This window comes from Trachypithecus francoisi, unplaced genomic scaffold, assembly GCF_009764315.1.
Source record: "Trachypithecus francoisi isolate TF-2019V2 unplaced genomic scaffold, Tfra_2.0 Lachesis_group12, whole genome shotgun sequence".
Lineage (NCBI taxonomy): Eukaryota > Metazoa > Chordata > Mammalia > Primates > Cercopithecidae > Trachypithecus > Trachypithecus francoisi.
Window position 1 is genome coordinate 70,424,616 of NW_022681457.1, and position 18,854 is coordinate 70,443,469.

The window sequence follows — 18,854 nt, forward strand, 5'->3', positions numbered from 1 at the left end:
TGTCTCTGGGAGCTGCTGCCTCTTTAAGGAGGCGGGGCTCTTCCCGGAGGAGGCGGGGAAGTTCCACCCCCCGGATCTCCGGCTTCCGGCAACTGGGCTGGACCGAAACCGGCGTGGAGCAACTGAGGCCCGAGCTTTCCCGGGACCCAGGGGACGCCTAGTCCCGCGAGGTGAGGCGGCCGGGTTTGCGGGACCAGTACTGGGCTAAGGGGGCTCAGGATCTCCTGCTCGCCGGGGCCGCCGCAGCCCAGCTCCTCTCCCTGAAACACTGCCTCTGCTTCGCGGTGTCCCGGGCTGCAGGGTCCCCGACACCCCATTGCCTACTAATTGCCTGACTCCGCGCTAGGCACCTTACACGCACTGTCCCATTTAATGACCCCCGCAATGTGTGACTAGGTACTGTTATGCACCCATTTTACAGATGAGGAAACTGAGGCCGCGAGGAGCGCGCACACAGCAGAGAAGCAGCAGAATCAGGAATCAAACCCAGCTCTGTCTGACCCCAGAGCCTGTGCCCTTAACCACTGGCTAGGCTGAACTGCCTTTGTTCTTCACTGTCCCCATCACCTCTTTCAAACCTCAGCCTCATCCTTTCTCATCGTTACATCTCTAGGCTGCACCTGGTCTCTAAACATTCACATAGTGAGTTGAGATTCATTCCTGGTACATACAACCAAATAAGGTTGAATTGGAACCTTTGGACCCCCGGGGTTAGTTTCTTTATAACAATTTTAATATTTAATAATACCTGACGCTTAGTGGTTATCTTTATATAAACCTATTAACCCCACTGAAAAGGGAGGCAAGGTAAAGTGATAACATTTCTAATATTGAAATGAGATTTGTTTGCAGATACTTTATACTGTTATCCTATTACGTTTACCTGTTTTTTTTTTCTTTTAGACCCCTGCAAATTTTCTTCCTCACAACTGGGAGAAGATTCACTGGCCGAATGGCAGCAGTAGATGACTTGCAATTTGAAGGTATATCAGTTGGGTGTCCACCTTTATATTCATGATTACTATTTCCACAGTTACAGCAAGTACTTTCATTGCTATACTGCCTCACACGTTGAAGGATATTATTTCAAACATCTTGGTGGCTGTTGGCCACATCCAGGTATTTTCCGTTTGTCCACACCAGCTGTTTTTGTTTTTTTGCCAGATAACCCTTCAGATTGGTAACAAGTATCATAAATTTAGTATAGTGATTACAGAAAATGTTTATACAGTTCCTGCTTTAGTTCAGAAAACATTTATTGAGCACTTACTTTGTGCTTAGAACCGTACTAGATACTGGAGATAAAAAGATGAAGAAGTTTATCCACTGGTGGAGTAGATAAAAATGTAAAAAGAGAAGCAGGGCGCGGTGGCTCAAGCCTGTAATCCCAGCACTTTGGGAGGCCAAGACAGGCGGATCACGAGGTCAGGAGATGGAGACCATCCTGGCTAACATGGTGAAACCCCGTCTGTACCAAAAAATACAAAAAGCTAGCTGGGCGAGGTGGCAGGCGCCTGTAGTCCCAGCTACTCTGGAGGCTGAGGCAGGAGAATGGCATAAACCCGGGAGGTGGAGCTTGCAGTGAGCTAAGATCCGGCCACTGCACTCCAGCCCGGGCAACAGAGCGAGACTCCGTCTCAAAAAAAAAAAAAAAAAATGTAAAAAGATCATTAGGATGAAATGTGATCAGATCATTCCCTCATTGAATCAGTAAATATCTCCTGATTGTGACCAGGAACCGGGCAATTGTTCTAGTTATCAGAGATAGAAGAGTGAACAAAGTAGTCAGTTTCCTTCCTTGTGAAGCTCTCAGTCTAATGAGGGGGACATTTATTTATTAAATGATCATTTAAATATATACCTACAAACTATGAAAGTGCTAGAGGAAAAGTTCAAGGAGTTATTAGAACTCATAACCCAGAGCCTGACTTAGGCTGGGTATTGATGAACACTTTGTTTGTTTGTTTGTTTTGACGGAGTCTTGCTCTGTCGCCCAGGCTGGAGTGCAGTGGCGTGATCTCGGCTCCCTGCAACCTCTGCCTCCCGGGTTCAAACGATTCTCCTGCCTCAGCCTTCTGAGTAGCTGGGACTACAGGTGCCCGCCACCACACCCGGCTAATTTTTGTATTTTTAGTAGAGACGGGGCTTCACCATATTGGCCAGGCTGGTCTCGAACTCCTGACTTTGTGATCCACCTGCCTTGGCCTCCCAAAGTGCTGGGATTTCAGGCGTGAGCCACCACACCTGGCCCACTGACTGTTATTAACACCTTACCTAACACTTACTATATGTCAGGCACTGTTCTAAATGCTTTACAGATAACTCAATCCTTATATCAACTTTATGAAATAGTTACTTTATTCCCCTGTTTTATTAATGAGGAGACTGAGGCACAGAAAAATAATTTGCCTAATAGTCACACAGTTAGCAAGGGATAAAAATCAGGATTTGAACCCATCCAGTCTGGTGTCACAGCTTATGCTGTCTCTGTGATCTAAGGAAGAGATACACTGTTTAAAAATAAATGTTTCATTTGCAAATACTAGAAATCCACCTCAATTTGAAAATACTGTCAACTCCATCTTCAAAATTAATCTAGCATCTGACCACCTCCGCCACTACTCTCACCATGCTCAAGGTCACTGTCACCTTTTGTCTGAATTATAGCCCTTACCTTCCTTCTGGTCTTTCTGCTTCCTCCCTTACCCCTCTACAGTCTGTACTTTGCAGCCAGAGTAGTCCTTCTAAAACTCAACCAGATTATGTCATTGTTTCAGAACCTTCCAGTAGCTCCCATCTCACTAGAAGAAAAAGCCAGGCAGTGTGCAGTGGCTCACACCTGTAATCCCAGCACATTGGAAGGCCGAGGAGGGCAGATCACCTGAGGTCAGGAGTTCAAGACCAGCCTGGCCAACATGGTGAAACCCTGTCTTTACTAAAAATACAGAAATTAGCCAGGCTTGGTGGTACATGCCTGTAGTCCCAGCTACTCTGGAGGCGGAGGCAGGAGAATTGCTCAAACCCAGAGGTTGCAGTGAACCGAGATTGCACCACTGCACTCCAGCCTGGGTGACAGAGCGAGACTCCATCTCAAACACAAACAAACAAACAAACAAACAAACAAAACCCAGAAAAGCCAGAGCCTTTACTGTGGCTTAGGAGGCCCCTACATGATGCAGCCTCCATGCCTCTTATTTCATCTCCTACTGCTCTCATCCTTTCTCTCTCTGCCCAAGCTGCATGGGCTGTCATAGTTCTTCCTATGCACCATGTACATTCACAGCTTGGGACATTTGTGCCATCTTTCTGTGTGGAACATTCTCCCTTCAGATAGCCTTATGACTTGCTCCCTTGCTCTGTTCGAATCTCTCCTCATTAGAGAGGCCCTCCTCAGCCATCCTAAGAGTGCAGTGCAAGAAAGTTCAAGCATAGACATTGGCCCTTGCAAAAGTCCCTGTGGAGTGAGGAAGTTTAATTTTTTCCCTAAAGGATTGGGAGAACACCTGTGTTCCAGATCACAGATGGTGGGGGAAGCTGACACAAGGTGATGCTTAGGAGGAGGCAGGTGACAAATCACCTAGGGCTTTATCAACTGTGTTACGGACTTGGGTCCTTAGAAAAGCACACAGGATGCTGGGGGTGGGGTGGGGAGGAGTGGGTCATGGAAGGCTTCTCTGGTGAGGAACGGTAGTGTTGGATGAAAAAGTAGAGGTCAGAAGCCTTCGGGTGAGAGACATTGTTTCAGGAAAGGAGCAGAGGCTAAAACTAGCTTAGGATATGCCAGGATGTAAAAGCAGAGAATGTTGGTGGCAGAAATAAGACACATACCAGTTTTATGCTCGAGGAGCTGAGATGGACAAGAATAACCAACACAGAGCAGACTGTGAAGAGTTGTCACGTTAGGAGTGCACGCAACCCACACTCCAGTCAAACTATGCCATCACTGTCCCTCCATCATGGGGCACACTTTCCATCTTCTGGGTCTTGCTCATCCCCTTCCCTTTGCATGAGATGTCATCCCCAGTGCCTCTGGCCATCCTTCTCATATGGTATCTTCTCCAAGAAACTTTTCCTGATCCCAACAACTAGAGGAGTTACTGTCCTCCTTGGAGCCTTTTTACCGTTTGTACTTGTAAAGTAGTCCCAGCTGCTTGGGAGGCTGAGGCAGGAGAATTGCTTGAACCTAGGAAACCGAGGTTGCAGTGAGCCAAGATCATGCAACCGGCCATGAGGTGTTCACCTTAAGGCTGCCCCCCAAAAAGCTTTTTCTTCACAGACACTCCTTTTGTATTTGTAATAAAATCTTCATTGAGGGCCGGGCGCGGTGGCTCAAGCCTGTAATCTCAGCACTTTGGGAGGCCGAGGCGGGTGGATCACAAGGTCAGGAGATCGAGACCATCCTGGCTAACACGGTGAAACCCCGTCTCTACTAAAAAATACAAAAAACTAGCCAGGCGAGGTGGCGGGCGCCTGTAGTCCCAGCTACTCGGGAGGCTGAGGCAGGAGAATGGCTTAAACCCGGGAGGCGGAGCTTGCAGTGAGCTGAGATCTGGCCACTGCACTTCAGCTAGGGTGGCAGTGCGAGACTCTGTCTCAAAAAAAAAAAAAAAAAAAAAAAAATTCTTCATTGATGGAATATTATGCAGTCACATAAGTGATCATTTTAAAAGACTGTTATAATATGAAAAATCATTTTTGTGTATAATCCCTAATTATACACAATCTTGACAAAGGATGCAAAATTAATTATAGTATATTCTAGATCAGTACTTGGCACATTGGGGGCATGCAGTAAATATTTGTTGAATAAATGAATGATCATCAGTGGCATGAATCTCACTATGTGAAGAAAAGGAAATATACTAAAATGTTAATAGTGTTTGCCTTTATGTGGTGGAACTAAGAGTGTTTTTTTTTTTTTTTTTGAGACAAAATCTTACTCTGTTGCCCAGGCTGGAGTACAGTGGCATGATCACAGCTCTCTGCAGCCTTTACCTCTGGGGCTCGAGCAGTCCTCTTGCCTTGGCCTTCCAAAGTGCTGGGATTACAGACATGAGCCACCATGCCTGGCCTAAGAGTGATTTTTATCCTGTGATTTCTATTTTCTTTTTTCCTTTTTTTTTTTGAGACGTAGTCTCTCTCTGTCACACAGGCTGGAGTGCAGCTGTGGTGCGATCTCGGGTCACTGCAACCTTTGCCTCCCAGGTTCAAGTGATTCTCCTATCTCAGCTTCCAGAGTAGCTGGGATTACAAGGCATGTGCCACCACAGCCAGCTAATTTTTGTATTTTTAGTAGAGACAGCATTTCATCATGTTGGCCAGGCTGGTCTTGAACTCCTGACCTCAGATGATCTGCCTGCCTCAGCCTCCCAAAGTGCTGGGATTACAGGCATGAGTCACTGTGCCCTGCTGATTCCACTTTCATTTTTGTTCCCATATTTTCTGTAGTGATTATGTAGACTTACTGGAAAAAATAACTTTCATTAGTATTTTTTGGACTTGAATCAAGAGAAGTTTAGGACTTAGGTTATATTCCTAATTCTCCCAAAAGTATTCAAAATAAATGTTATTCTACCCATGATACAGATGAAAACACTGAGGTTTAGAGAGGTTTAGTTACTTACTTAGGCTTGTTTATTTAGTAAGTGGCTAGCTGAGCCAGGACCAAAATCTAGGTCTGACTCCAAATTCTGTTATCTTCATAATCATTTTTCTGTCAGATTGATCTCCTGATGAGATTTTTTTTTTTCAGAGCCTTTGCCCTTTGTATCAGGTAGGGTCTATAGCAAAGCTGAGGTTGTGACAGCTTGTCTTTAAATTCAAAATACAGCATTTCTAGTGTGGGTAAGGTTTCTGAGGCCCTTGTGCTCTAATTGATTTCAGAATTTGGCAATGCAGCCACTTCTCTGGCAGCAAACCCAGATGCCACCACAATAAACATTGAGGATCCTGGTGAAACCCCAAAACATCAGCCAGGACCCCCAAGAGGCTCAGGAAGAGAAGAAGATGATGAGTTACTGGGAAATGATGACTCTGACAAAACTGAGGTTTGAACTTGCCTTTGAGATCTTTTTTAAACCATTTTTAAAACTTGTTTATGTGCTTATTCACTGTCTACTGTGTGCTAGGTACAGTGTCAGGCAGTGACAGCTCAGAGGTAAATGACACATGGCCTCTTCCTTGGTGGGGGAAACAGGCAAGCAGACTGTTATTATTTGTAAGTACACTGGTGGAGGGGAACACTGGGGTAGTGAGCAGAGAGCCTAGCTTATGGAATGCGGGACTCCCATGCTCAATATTTTCTAATATTGGAGTAGGAAAGAACCTTCATGGCCCCCTGTTTTAGCATCTCTCCCAAGATATTCCTGGCTGTGTAGGAAAGATAACACTTGGAGCCAGGCGTGGTGTGGCTTACGCCTATAATCCCAGCATTTTGGGAGGCTGAGGCGGGCAGATCACTTGAGCCCAGGAGTTGGAGACCAGCCTGGGCAACATGGTGAAACTCCTCCTCTACAAAAAATACAAAATATTAGCCGAGCATGGTGGTGCACACCTGTAGTCCCAGCTACTCGGGAAGCTAAGGTGGAAGGATTGCTTGAGCTTGGGAAGTGGAGGTTTCAGTGAGCTGAGATTGCACCACTACACTCCAGCCTGGGCAACAGAGTGAGACCCTGCTCTGGAAAAAAAAGAAAGATTGAAAACCCTTGCTTGAATACCTCCAGGAATGGGCTGCTGTTTACCACCATGTAAGGCAGTTGCTGCTTTTGTCTACTTTAATTGTGAAAATGTTGTTCTTTATTTTAATTTTTTTTTCTTCAACTTTTAAGTTCAGGGGTCATGTGCAGGAGGTACAGGTTTGTTACATAGGTAAACATGTGCCACAGTGGTTTGCTGCACAGATCACCCCATCACCTAGGTATTAAGCCCAGCATCCATTAGCTATTCTTCCTGATGCTCTCCCTCCCTTGTGTCCATGTGTTCTCACCATTCAGCTCCCACTTATAAGTGAGAAGATGTGGTGTTTGGTTTTCTGTTCCTGTGTTAGTTTGCTAAGGATAATGGCTTCCAACTCCATCCATGTCTCTGCAAAGGACATTATCTCATTCCTTTTTATGGCTGCATAGTATTCCATGGTTGTATTTATACACACACACACACACACACACATATACATATATATATATCATATTTTTTTATCCAGTCTATCATTGATAGCCTTTTAGGTTGATTCCGTATCTTTGCTATTGTAAATAGTGCTGCAGTGAGCGTATTATGTGCATGTATCTTTATAATGGAATGATTTATATTCCTTTGGGTATATACCCAGTAATGGGATTGCTGGGTCAAATAGTATTTCTGCCTCTAGGTCTTCGAGGAATTGCCACCCTGTCTTCCACAATGGTTGAACTAATTTACACTCCCACCAACAGTGTAAAGCATTCCCTTTTCTCCGCAACTTCATCAGCATCTTGTTGTTTCTTGACTTTTTAATAATCACCATTCTGACTGGCATGATATGGTGTCTCGTGGTTTTGATTTGCATTTCTCAAATCAAGATATTGAGCTTTCTTTCGTATGTTTGTTGGCCACATGTATGTCTTTTGAGAAGTGTTTGTTCATGTCCCTTGCCCACTTTTTAATGGAGTTGTTTTTTTCTTGTAAATTTGCTTAAGTACCTTGTAGACTCTGGATATTAGACCCTTGTTAGATGGATAGATTGCAAAAATTTTCTCCCATTCTGTAGGTTGTCTGTTCTCCCTGAAGATAGTTTCTTTTGCTGTGCAGAAGCTCTTTAATTAGATCCCATTTGTCAATTTTTGCTTTTGTTGCAATTGCTTTTGGTGTTTTCTTCATGAAATCTTTGGCCATGCCTATGTCCTGATTGGTATTCCCTAGATTTTCTTTTCTTTATTTTTTTTTGAGATGGAGTCTTGCTCTGTCGCCCTAACTGGAGTGCAGTGGTGTGATCTCGGCTCATGCAACCTCCGCCTCCTGGGTTCAAGTGATTCTCCTGCCTCAGCCTCCCGAGCAGCTGGGACTACAGGCGCGCACCACCACACCCAACTAATTTTTGTATTTTTAGTAACGATGAGGTTTCACTATATTGGCCAGGCTGGTCTCGAACTCCTGACCTTGTGATCCACCGATCTTGGCCTCCCAAAGGGCTGGGATTACAGGCGTGAGCCACCATACCCAGCCGGTATTCCCTAGATTTTCTTCCAGGGTTTTTTTAGTTTTGGGTTTTACATTTAAGTCTTTAATCCACCTTGAGTTAATTTTTGCATATCATATAAGGAAGGGGTCCAGTTTCAGTTTTCTGCATATGGCTAGCCAGTTCTCTCAGCACTATTTATTGAATAAGGAATCCTTTCCCCATTGCTTGTTTTTGTCAGGTTTGTCGAAGATCAGATGGTTATAGGCGTGCATTCTTATTCCTGAGTTCTCTATTCTGTTCCCTTGGTCTATGTGTCTGTTCTTGTACTAGTACCATGCTGTTTTGGTTACTGTAGCCTTGTAGTTTAAAGTCAGGTAGCGTGATGCCTCCAGCTTTGTTCTTTCTGCTTAGCATTGTCTTGACTATTTGGGCTCTCTTTTTCTTCCATATGAATTTTAAAATAGTTTTTTTCTAAGTCTGTGAAGAATGTCAATGGTACTTCAGTGGGAGTGGCATTGAATCTATAAATTACTTTGGGCAGTATGCCATTTGCACAATATTGATTCTTCCTAACTATGAGCATGGAATGTCTTCTCATTTGTTTGTGTTCTCTCTTATTTCTTTGAGCAGTGGTTTATAGTTCTCTTTGAAGAGGTCCTTTACTTCCCTTGTTAGCTATATTCCTAGGTATTTTATTCTTTTTGTAGCAGCTCATTCATACAAAAGAATGAGAGTTTATTCATAATTTGGCCCTCTGCTTGCCTGTTGTCGGTGTATAGGAATACTAGCAATTTTTGCACATTGATTTTGTATCCTGAGACTTTGCTGAAGTTGGTTATCAGCTTAAGAAGCTTTGGGGCTGAGACCATGGGGTTTTTTTAGATATAGGAACATGTCGTCTTGCAACCAAAGCTGATTTGACTTACTCTCTTCCTATTTGAATACCCTTTATTTCTTTCTTTTACCTGATTGCCCTGGCCAGAACTTCTAATATTATTGAATAGGAGTGATAAGAGAGGCCATCCATGTCTTGTGCTGGTTTTCAAGGAGAATGCTTTCCTTGGTTGGGGGGGGGGTGGGTAGTCCTTTGTCTCCGTGCTGCTCCTTGGTGAGCCATCGCCCTACCCTGCTTTTCTTCATTCTCCATGGGTCGAGCTACTTGCCTAGTCAGTCCCAGTGCAAGAACCTGGATATTTCAGTTGAAGCTGCTAGATTCATTCAACGCTTTCACTCCTCTCTGTGAGTACTGCAGACCACAGCTGCTTCTAATCGGCCATCTATTTTCCTTTATAATGAACAAAGAATATCTGCCTATAGCACCTGCCCTTGTCCTGCAAAGCAGCTCAGTGTTCACCTGTACTTTTTGCTGTATGAATTCCCTTCATACAGCAAAAAGATGACAGGCATAATTCGTGGCATTGGGCCTGCATTCTGCCACCAAAGAGCTGTGGCGTTGGGATAGGTGTGGCCCTCCTCGCGTGCCTCTTCTCAATTGGAATTTTTGTGTGTGTGTGTGTCAGAGTAGTAATATTTTTAGTACTTTAGACTGAGTCAATATATCAGATTTTTGAGAATTCAGGTGGCAATAGTAGGGAGGATTGTGGATGGATTGGGGAGGAAGAGATATTTACACTGCTGCGTGCAGTGGCTCATGCTTGTAATCTCAGTGCTTTGGGAGGCTGAGGCGGGAGGATCACTTGAGCCCAAGAGTTTGAGACCAGCCTGGGCAAAATAATGAGACTCTGTCTCTACAAAAATTAAAAAATCAGCTGGGCATAGTGGTGCATGCGTGTAGTCCCAGCTACTTGGGAGGCTGAGGTGGGAAGATTGCTTGAGCCCAAGGGTTCAAGGCTGCAGTGAGCCATGATTGCGCCACTGCATGCCAGCTTGGGAAACAGAGTGAGATGCCATCTAAAAAAAAAAGCGAAAAGATATTTACACTGACTGCCTTCTGTATGTGTTGTATGTATGTATATGTATTTATTATTGTACATAATTCTGTATACTATTGAATCTAGATAAGGGAACTAAGCCTGACAGGAGTCTAGCGATTTGCCAAAGCTCCCCTCAGTGGCGGGGGCAGGATTTGAACCCTTTTGGTGTGACTTCAAAACCAATGCTTGTTTTTCGAATCAGGCTGGGAGTTGTGAATTGGCTGTTTCAGAGTTGGTTACTGAATGCAGAAGAGCCTATTGCTTCAAATGTTTTGATTTTCTATTAGATCAGATCCCTCCTGCACCCCCACGCAGCTGGAATTAAGAAATTGCTTATGTGTTCATTATGTTTTATTTTATTTCTGACAGTTACTTGCTGGACAGAAGAAAAGCTCGCCCTTCTGGACATTTGAATACTACCAAACATTCTTTGATGTGGACACCTACCAGGTTTGGAAACCAATTTCACCTTCGCTTTTACGTGTAATAGAGACTTGTTTCTTTAATGGTGGAACAACCAAATAATGTGAAAGCCTTCATGTACTGGAAATGGTAAAGGGTTATTAGCATTTGAAAATACTATCATAAAAGCTCTAATGACTGAGTTTCAGTTTTGTAGTAGTTGAATTTATTAAACTTAAAAAACTTCAGTAGAATTACTGCTATGTTGTTTTCCAGGTCTTTGACAGAATTAAAGGATCTCTTTTGCCAATACCCGGGAAAAACTTTGTGAGGTTATATATCCGCAGCAATCCAGATCTCTATGGTATGTGTAGTACTGATTTGTTTACCATATTTCAGTTGACTTGGGTGACTGTGAGGGTTGCCTGGAAACGTGGAGAACTGCACTATTGGTGGGGCATGCCATGTTTTATTTGACTCTTCTGAACTTCAGTAGCAACTCTTGGAAATAATTTTGGAGAAATACAATTATGTGTTATATTAGTGCCATGTCACCATTACAAGTACTAGTATATCTTTCAAAGGTCTTTAAATGGGGCTGGGTGCGGTGGCTCATGCCTATAATGCCAGCACTTTGGAAGCCTGAGATGGGAGGATCACCAGAGACTAAGAGTTTGAGACCAGTCTGGGCAACATAGCGAGACCCTGTCTCTTACTAAAGGCTGGGTTGGCACAGTGGCCAGTGGCTCCTGCCTATAATCCCAACACTTTGGGAGGCCGAGGCAGCAGGATTGCTTGAGCCCAGTAGTTTGAGACCAGCCTGGGCAACATAAGGAGACCCTGTCTCTACTAAAAAATAAAAATAAAAATAATTTTAAAAAAATTCTTCAAATGACATTATAACTTGGGACAAATTTAGTCACTTTGACTAAGTGGAGGTTGGACCATTTGATGTTGGAGGAGAAGGTATTCTCACACTTTTTCATTGATATGCTGAGTTCCAGCTCTGCCCTCAGATGAGCTGGCTCCTTTTAGGATTTGGTCACCAGCAGTGGAAGTCTGAAACAGGATTGGGCCAGGGATGGCTGTCATCCCTGACCTTAATGCTGTCTGAGAAAAACTCAGAGGTCCACCCAGTACTCCTAAGGAAAAGGCCCCAACAGTGGCCTGTGTTTGAGGGGAGAAGAGAGTGCTGTCCATGTGCCAGGTGCTATACCAGAAACTGTGTGTGTACTTGATCATATCTCATTCTTGCAACAACCCTTGCAAAGTATCCCCACTTTTCAAATGAGGAAGCCGATGCTCAGTGAGGATCATTGATATATATGCTCAATCCGAAATGATAACTAGTAAAGCAGTCATATATGTTGATTTTAAGTATGGACTCTAGGGAGCCTGGTGTGAAAACCATTGCATTGGCCCATGCTCTTCATCTGAGGGTTGTCAAGTGGGTGTCTCTGTCTGTCTCATTCATTGTTACTTGTAGCCTGAGAACATCCTGAGGGGCAGGCTCTGTGTGTCAGTGTCTTTAGTGCCTGGCAGAGGCCTTGGCACACAGCAGGTGCTTAAACAATTTTTAGCACCTTATTTTATGCTAGGCCCTGTGGTAGAGGCTGAGGATTTAAAGATAAGGCCATAGTCCCTAGCCCCAATGAGGAAGAAGAGAGAACACTAACATCTGTTGAATACCTTATAAGTCCAAGCGTGGAGATAAGCACTATTATAGTATTTTATGCTATTTTATTTCCCATACTCTAAAGTGGCCTTATCTTACAAAAGAGAAAACTGAGGTTAAGGAGATAACTTGCTCATAGTTACAGAGTTAGCAATAATAATGGCAAACACACATATAGTGCTTATTATGTGCCAGACAGTATTATTAGGGCAGTACTTATATTAACTCATTTAATCCTTATGACAGATCCAACTTTATGAGGCAGATACTATTATTATGCCCATTTTATAGATGAGGACACTGAGTCACACAGAGGTCCAGTAACTTGCCTAAGATTATACAGCTAATAAGTGCTGGGCTCAATTTTCAAATCAACACTGTAGCTCATAATCCATTTTTTCATCACTGTGCTATGCTGCCTCTCATGAGAAAGCCAAGGCTTGAATCCAAGGCTTGCTTCTTTTCTGTGACACTAGTAGCCTCATTAGCTCATAGACATGGTTAAAAGAAGAAGGTACAATATAGGTGAAGTGTTTGACAGCAGAGAGGATTAGGTTTTGTTGTGGGTGGAGGTTAGAGGAAGGCAGTTAAGAAAAAGATGACAATTTACAGAATGTAAGGAAAAGATTGATAACTTTGACTACATTTCAACTAAAATTTAAAATTTCTACACAACAAAATAAACCATAAACAAAGTAAAAAAATAAACCACAGACCAGGAGACATACTTCCAATGCATATAACTAACAAACAGTGAGAAATAAGAATATATGTCAAACTCCCACAAATTACAAGAATAATAACAAGCAACTCTGGGGAAAAAATGGCCAATAAATATATGAAAAGATGCTTAGCCCTCCCTGCAACCAGGGAAATAAAAAGTAAAATAAGATTATTTATGCTCATCATTTTAGTAAACATATACAATTTGGGTTGTCTTCATTTATTCATTCAATTCATTCAACAAACATTGAGCTTTTACTGTTCTAAGTACTGGAGATACAGCAGTGAAAAGAGATAAAAATCTCTACCCTTAGGCAATTTGTAATTTACTGAGCTTAACAATAAGCAAAGAAAAGTAAAATATATAGTTTTCTAGTAATGAATGCTTAGGTGAAAATTTAAGAGCAGAGAGAGAATTTGGTACACAAATTGGAGCAGTTTGAAGATGCTCATCCCCTATAATTCAGCAGTTTCACTCCTAGGTAGATAATTTTAGAGGAATTCACATATATATGGGACAGCATATAGAAGAATATTATTAACTGTAGCAGTATTGCTTGTAATAGCAAATATTTAGAAACAACCGAGATATCCATCAGCAGGAGAATGGATACATTATACTACTGTATTCATACATGGAATTCTGTAGCTTAAAAAAATGAACGAGAGCTAAAAGCATAAATATAGATAAATCTCAGCACAATGATTTTAAAAAGCATGTTGTGGAAGGATATAAATAGTATGACACCATTAAAAATATTTCGTTTTTTTTATACAGATAAATCTCAGCACAATGATTTAAAAAAGCATGTTGTAGAAGGATATAAATAGTATGACACCATTAAAAAATATATATATATATTTTTTGAGATGGAGTCTCACTCTGGTACCCAGGCTGGAGTGGCAAAAGCGCAATCTTGGCTCACTGCAACCTCCGCCTCCTGGGTTCAAGTGATTCTCCTGCCTCAGCCTTCCCGAGTAGCTGGGACTACAGGCATGGGCCACCACACCCAGCTAATTTTTGTATTTTTAGTAGAGACGAAGTTTTGCCATGTTGTTCAGGCTGATCTCAAACTCCTGACCTCAAATGATTTGCCTGCTTCGGCCTCCCAAAGTGCTGGGATTGTAGGTGTGAACCACCACGGCTGGCCTAAAAATATTTTTTAAAAGTGACATGATAGGTAACCAGTGTTTGTGTTATTCTTTGTGTTTTTCTGTATGTTAGAAATAATTCATAATATTAAAATGCATAATATGAAATTTTAATTATAAATACAACCTAAATTAAGGCTCTCTCCCACCCCCAACCCATAATAAGAGTAGGAATTTGGCAAGAAACAGGGAGAAGGCAGTATGGAGCAACATGGCGGGTCCTGGGATGAGTGGGTGTCGTATGTCTCTGGAGTCTAGCCTTCCACTGGGGGTAGCTGGAGAAGTTATAGAGCCCAGATCCTGGGGCCTTTTATATCAGCCTCAGGAATTAGGATTTTGTCCTTAAGCAGTGGAGGTTCACTGAAGAGTTGCAAACGGGGAGAGGGATGATAATAGGAGAGGGACAAAAATGCTGAGGGCTGGGAAGGTTTTCTTGCTTGTGTCCAAGGATGAGCATTGGGCCATATAGAGGTAGTGGGTGCGCAGGTGTTGGACCTTTCAGGCCACCTGAAAATACTGTTTCTCCAACTGTTCCTGTGCCAGAGTTGTTAGGTAACTTAGAGCATGAGGCAGCTAGAGAATGCTAGACAAGTCTTCAAATTAGTATAAATATCTTCCCATACCAGCCTGCCTTTAAAAAAATTAATTAATTAATATTTTAGTGACAGGGTTTCATCATGTTGCCCAGGCTGGTCTTGAACTCCTGAGCTCAAGTGATCTGCCTGCCTCGGCCTCCCAAAGTGCTGGGATTATAGGTGTGAGCTAGGTGTGAGCCACTGCATTCTCCCCCATCCCCATCATTTTTTTTTTGAGATGAGGTGTTGCTGTGTTGCCAAGGCTGGAGTACAGTAGCTATTCAGAGGCATGATCATAGCTGCCTGCTGCCTCAAACTCATAGCCTCAAGTGACCCTCTCACCTCAGTGTCCTGAGTAGCTGGGACTACAGGCTTATGCCACCAGGCCCAGTTCACAGGCTTCCTGTTGCCCTCAAGATAAATTCCTAACTCAACAGGGCTTCTAAGACCCCTCATGATCTGACTCTGGCCCATCTCTTCAATCTCTGGCTATTCCTGACCTGAAACTTGGCCTCGAACTGTTACCTCTTACTTCAGAGTCTCTGCTCCTGCTGTTCCCTCTTCCTGGACCTCTCTTCAGTCCTCACTTGTTGAACTCCTGTTCTTCTTTAGATCCCAGCTTACACATACCTTTCTCTAGGTTTTGCACCCTCCCTATCTGCTCCCATAGGCACCCTGTACTACCCTCTGAGATTAGATATTTTATTGACTGTCTCCCTGGAGTGCATGGATGCACTAGAGGCAGTGACCGTGTCTCTGTTGCACATCATCGTGTCCCCAGTAGAGGGTAGTGGGTACTTAGTAAATAATGACTGAGAGTACATGATATTCTTGGTTTTCTAGTTATATGGGTATCGTAAGTTAGTATTTTGGCCACTTGTGGTCATATGCTTGGATGGTCTCAGCTCATCTGTAACACATGGTCAGTTTTATTCATTCATTGAATAAAGCTTTTTGGCTATAGGGGTTTTGTGGGTTTTTTTTTTTTTTTTTTGAGACAGAGTCTCGCTCTGTCGCCCGGGCTGGAGTGCAGTGGCCGGATCTCAGCTCACTGCAAGCTCTGCCTCCCGGGTTTACGCCATTCTCCTGCCTCAGCCTCCCAAGTAGCTGGGACTACAGGCGTCCGCCACCTCGCCCGGCTAGTTTTTTGTATTTTTAGTAGAGACGGGGTTTCACCATGTTAGCCAGGATGGTCTCGATCTCCTGACCTCGTGATCTGCCTGTCTCGGCCTCCCAAAGTGCTGGGATTATAGGTTTGAGCCACCGTGCCCGGCCTTTTTTTTTTTTTTTTTGTCACTCTTATGTGTGGGCACTCAGAATAACACTGTGAAATTTAGTCCTTGGCTACAGCAGAGAGCTTTCAGTCTAGTGAGTAAAGGGGCAGTCTGTGGAGAGCTGATATTGGTGACTTTTTGAAGCACCCCTTTTGATTGCTTATGTTCCTTTTCCCACATTCAGAAGCCAGTGCTTGGCTTTGAAAAGTACTAATCTGTTTCTGCTAGTCATGTCCCCTATGACAGTAATGTTCATAATTTTGTGACGTGTCAGGGTACCTGAAATTATCCCAAAGGGTGTTGCAAAATGTTAGTGAAATTGAAAAATGAAATTCATGCAATTTGTTAAAATCTCTCAATCTAAAGGTTGTATTTGTTCCACATAGTACTTTTTCTAGATGGGGAGAGACAAGGATAGTGTTCGTGAAATCATGCAAATAATGAAAGAGATTTGCAAAACATGGTCCACTCATCTGCTCAGTAGTATATCTTAAAACCATTAAAAAAGAATAAGCTGATTTTTATGAATAGCTGTGATAGACTCTCCAGGCTATATTAAGGTGAAAACAGCAGGGTACACAGGGGGACACGTATGTATCTTATCTGTATAAAATGTGCACATACACACATATGCATTTGCTTATATACATGAGTGGAATATTCCTGGCAGTTTTCATCAGAAACAGGTTACTTTGGTGAGCTTTAGGGAGGAACGATACAGAGCCAGGGCACAGAGAGGGAGTGGATCTTGCTGTTCTCCATATTCTCTTTGTACCTTTTGAAACACTGGACCATATACATGTATTACTTTTTAAAAATTTTTTATTTTAATTTTTGTGGGTACATAGTAGGTGTATATAGTGCATTGTATTACTTTTTCATTAAAAAAAAGAAAAAGCCTTAAGCATACACACACACACACACACACACACACACTCACACTCAACACAACCGTGGTGAACTGGTAGGTTTAATCGACTCTGCCCTCATGTGTTCTGCTTGCCCTGCTCTTTCTGTATGCTGCAGAAGCTCTGTCTGATTTAACTTCTTTTTCTGTGATGCTAACATTTGGCACTTAGATAAGGGAAGTAATCTTTACTTCATGTATTCTGGTGGAAGGTTTAACAAAAAGCCTGTGAATTTTTCTTTGTTGGTGGTGATCCTCCAATAAAAGAAGCTATACACAAATCAGTGTCTTCATTCACCTAATTGTGGAAGGCATTTTGGCCTTTGGATTGGAATACCAACCCCCCACCTTCTTTAAGGCAGCTAATTACTGAGTTGTGGTTGACCTTTGAAAAAAGAAAATTTCCTTTAAGCAAGTGTTGATCCCATCTAGAAAATTCATTTTCTTTTGCTAACATGAATACAAGAGGAAGATAAGAAATTCTGTAAGAATGTAAAAGGCTTGTGCTTGATTTTCTTGTTTCTGAATTTTCTGGTTTCCTTTGCAGGCCCCTTTTGGATATGTGCCACGTTGGTCTTTGCCATAGCAATTAGTGGGAATCTTTCCAACTTCTTGATCCATCTGGGAGAGAAGACATACCATTATGTGCCTGAATTCCGAAAAGGTTGGTGAATAGCTTGACTCATTTGGAATGCTGTGAGTTTCTAGCTTTGAGTTCTTTTTACCCCCTGAGCTCCTGGGCCCCATCTCTAGGTGCTGTAGCCCTGCTTTTGTGTTTTAGGGTTCAATGTATCTACTCAAATGTGTAGATGAGCTTACCACCCATCTATATAAATCCACATAATCTTTTTCTTCTTACAGTGATAAAATATATGTTACATAAAATTTACCATTTAAATGTGTAACTCAATGGCATTAAATACATTCACAACGTTATGAGTCCACATAATCTTTGTGAAAGCTGTAAATCAAGGCCCAATAGCAACTGCAATTTATTCCCCCCCCACCTTTTTTTGAGATAGTATCTCACTTCATTGTCTGGGCTGGAGTGCAGTGGCGCAATCACTGCTCACTGCAGCCTCCACCTCCCTAGGCTCAGGTAATCCTAGCACCTCAGCTTCCTGAGTAGCTGGGATCATGCAACACCATACCTGGTTAGTTTTTCCATTTTTTATAGAGACAGGTCTCCCTATGTTGCCCAGGCTGATCTCAAACTCTTGGGCTCAAGTGATTCTCCCGTCTTGGCCTCCCAAGGTGCTAGGTAGGATTACAGGTGTGAGCCACCACACTTGGCCACAGTTGGAATATATTCTAAGACAAGGGTACAGAATAAGTTAAAGGTGTGCATGAAGGTCTCCTGTGTGGCATTATTTGTATTATCCACATTTTGGAGACAATGGAAACATTGTTTTAAGTTGTGATGGCTCAACTAGCTGGGGTCATCTGCAATTGCCAATCAGAAAGCACCTAGAGCAATGTGGACAATTCATAACTTATTCTAAACTGGTGCCTATTCTGTTAGCAACTTTGTCGAAGAGAAATCTGGGTTGGGCATGGTTGCCCATGCCTGTAATCCCAGCACTTTTGGAGGCCAAGGTGGGAGGATTGCTTGAGCTGAGGAGTTTGAGATCAGCCTGGGCAACATAGTGAGACCTTGTCTCTAAAACCCAAAACTAAAAAAAAGTTACCAGGTATGGTGATGCATGCCTATAGTCCCAGCTACTCAGGAGGCTGAGTTTCGAGGATCACTTGAGCCCAGAGATTGAGGCTGCAGCGAGCTGTGATTGTACCACTGCACTCTAGCCTGGGTGACAGAGCGAGTCACTGTCTCAAAAAAAAAAAGAAAAAAGACACCTGGTGCGGTGGCTCACGCCTGCAATCCCAGCACTTTGGGAGGCTGAGGTGAGTGGATCACAAGGTCAGGAGTTCGAGACCACTCTGATCAACATGGTGAAACCCCCTCTCTACTAAAATTACAAAAATTATGTGGCACAGTGGCACGTGCGTGTAATCCCAGCTACTCAGGAGACTGAGGCAGGAGAATCAGTTGAACCCGG

General features: G+C 43.0%; 1 protein-coding gene across 6 annotated transcripts in view; it reads left to right on the forward strand.

Annotated features, from left to right (window-relative positions):
* Window positions 1–16: 16 nt before the first annotated feature.
* Window positions 17–18,854, forward strand: part of YIPF1 (Yip1 domain family member 1) — a 36,819-nt gene continuing 17,981 nt past the window's right edge. For 2 of the 6 annotated variants that reach the window (XR_004440838.1, XM_033226303.1), the window contains exons 1-7: window positions 17–170; window positions 422–642; window positions 904–983; window positions 5,884–6,047; window positions 10,459–10,539; window positions 10,768–10,855; window positions 17,345–17,461. Coding sequence is in view for 2 of the 6 variants with exons in the window: in XM_033226303.1 (XP_033082194.1) it covers window positions 953–983; window positions 5,884–6,047; window positions 10,459–10,539; window positions 10,768–10,855; window positions 17,345–17,461 (481 nt within the window). In the remaining 4 variants the exon portion in view is untranslated. The remainder of the gene's footprint in view (window positions 171–421; window positions 643–903; window positions 984–5,883; window positions 6,048–10,458; window positions 10,540–10,767; window positions 10,856–17,344; window positions 17,462–18,854) is intronic. The other 4 variants (XR_004440837.1, XM_033226302.1, XR_004440839.1 and 1 more) reach the window with 3 other exon arrangements.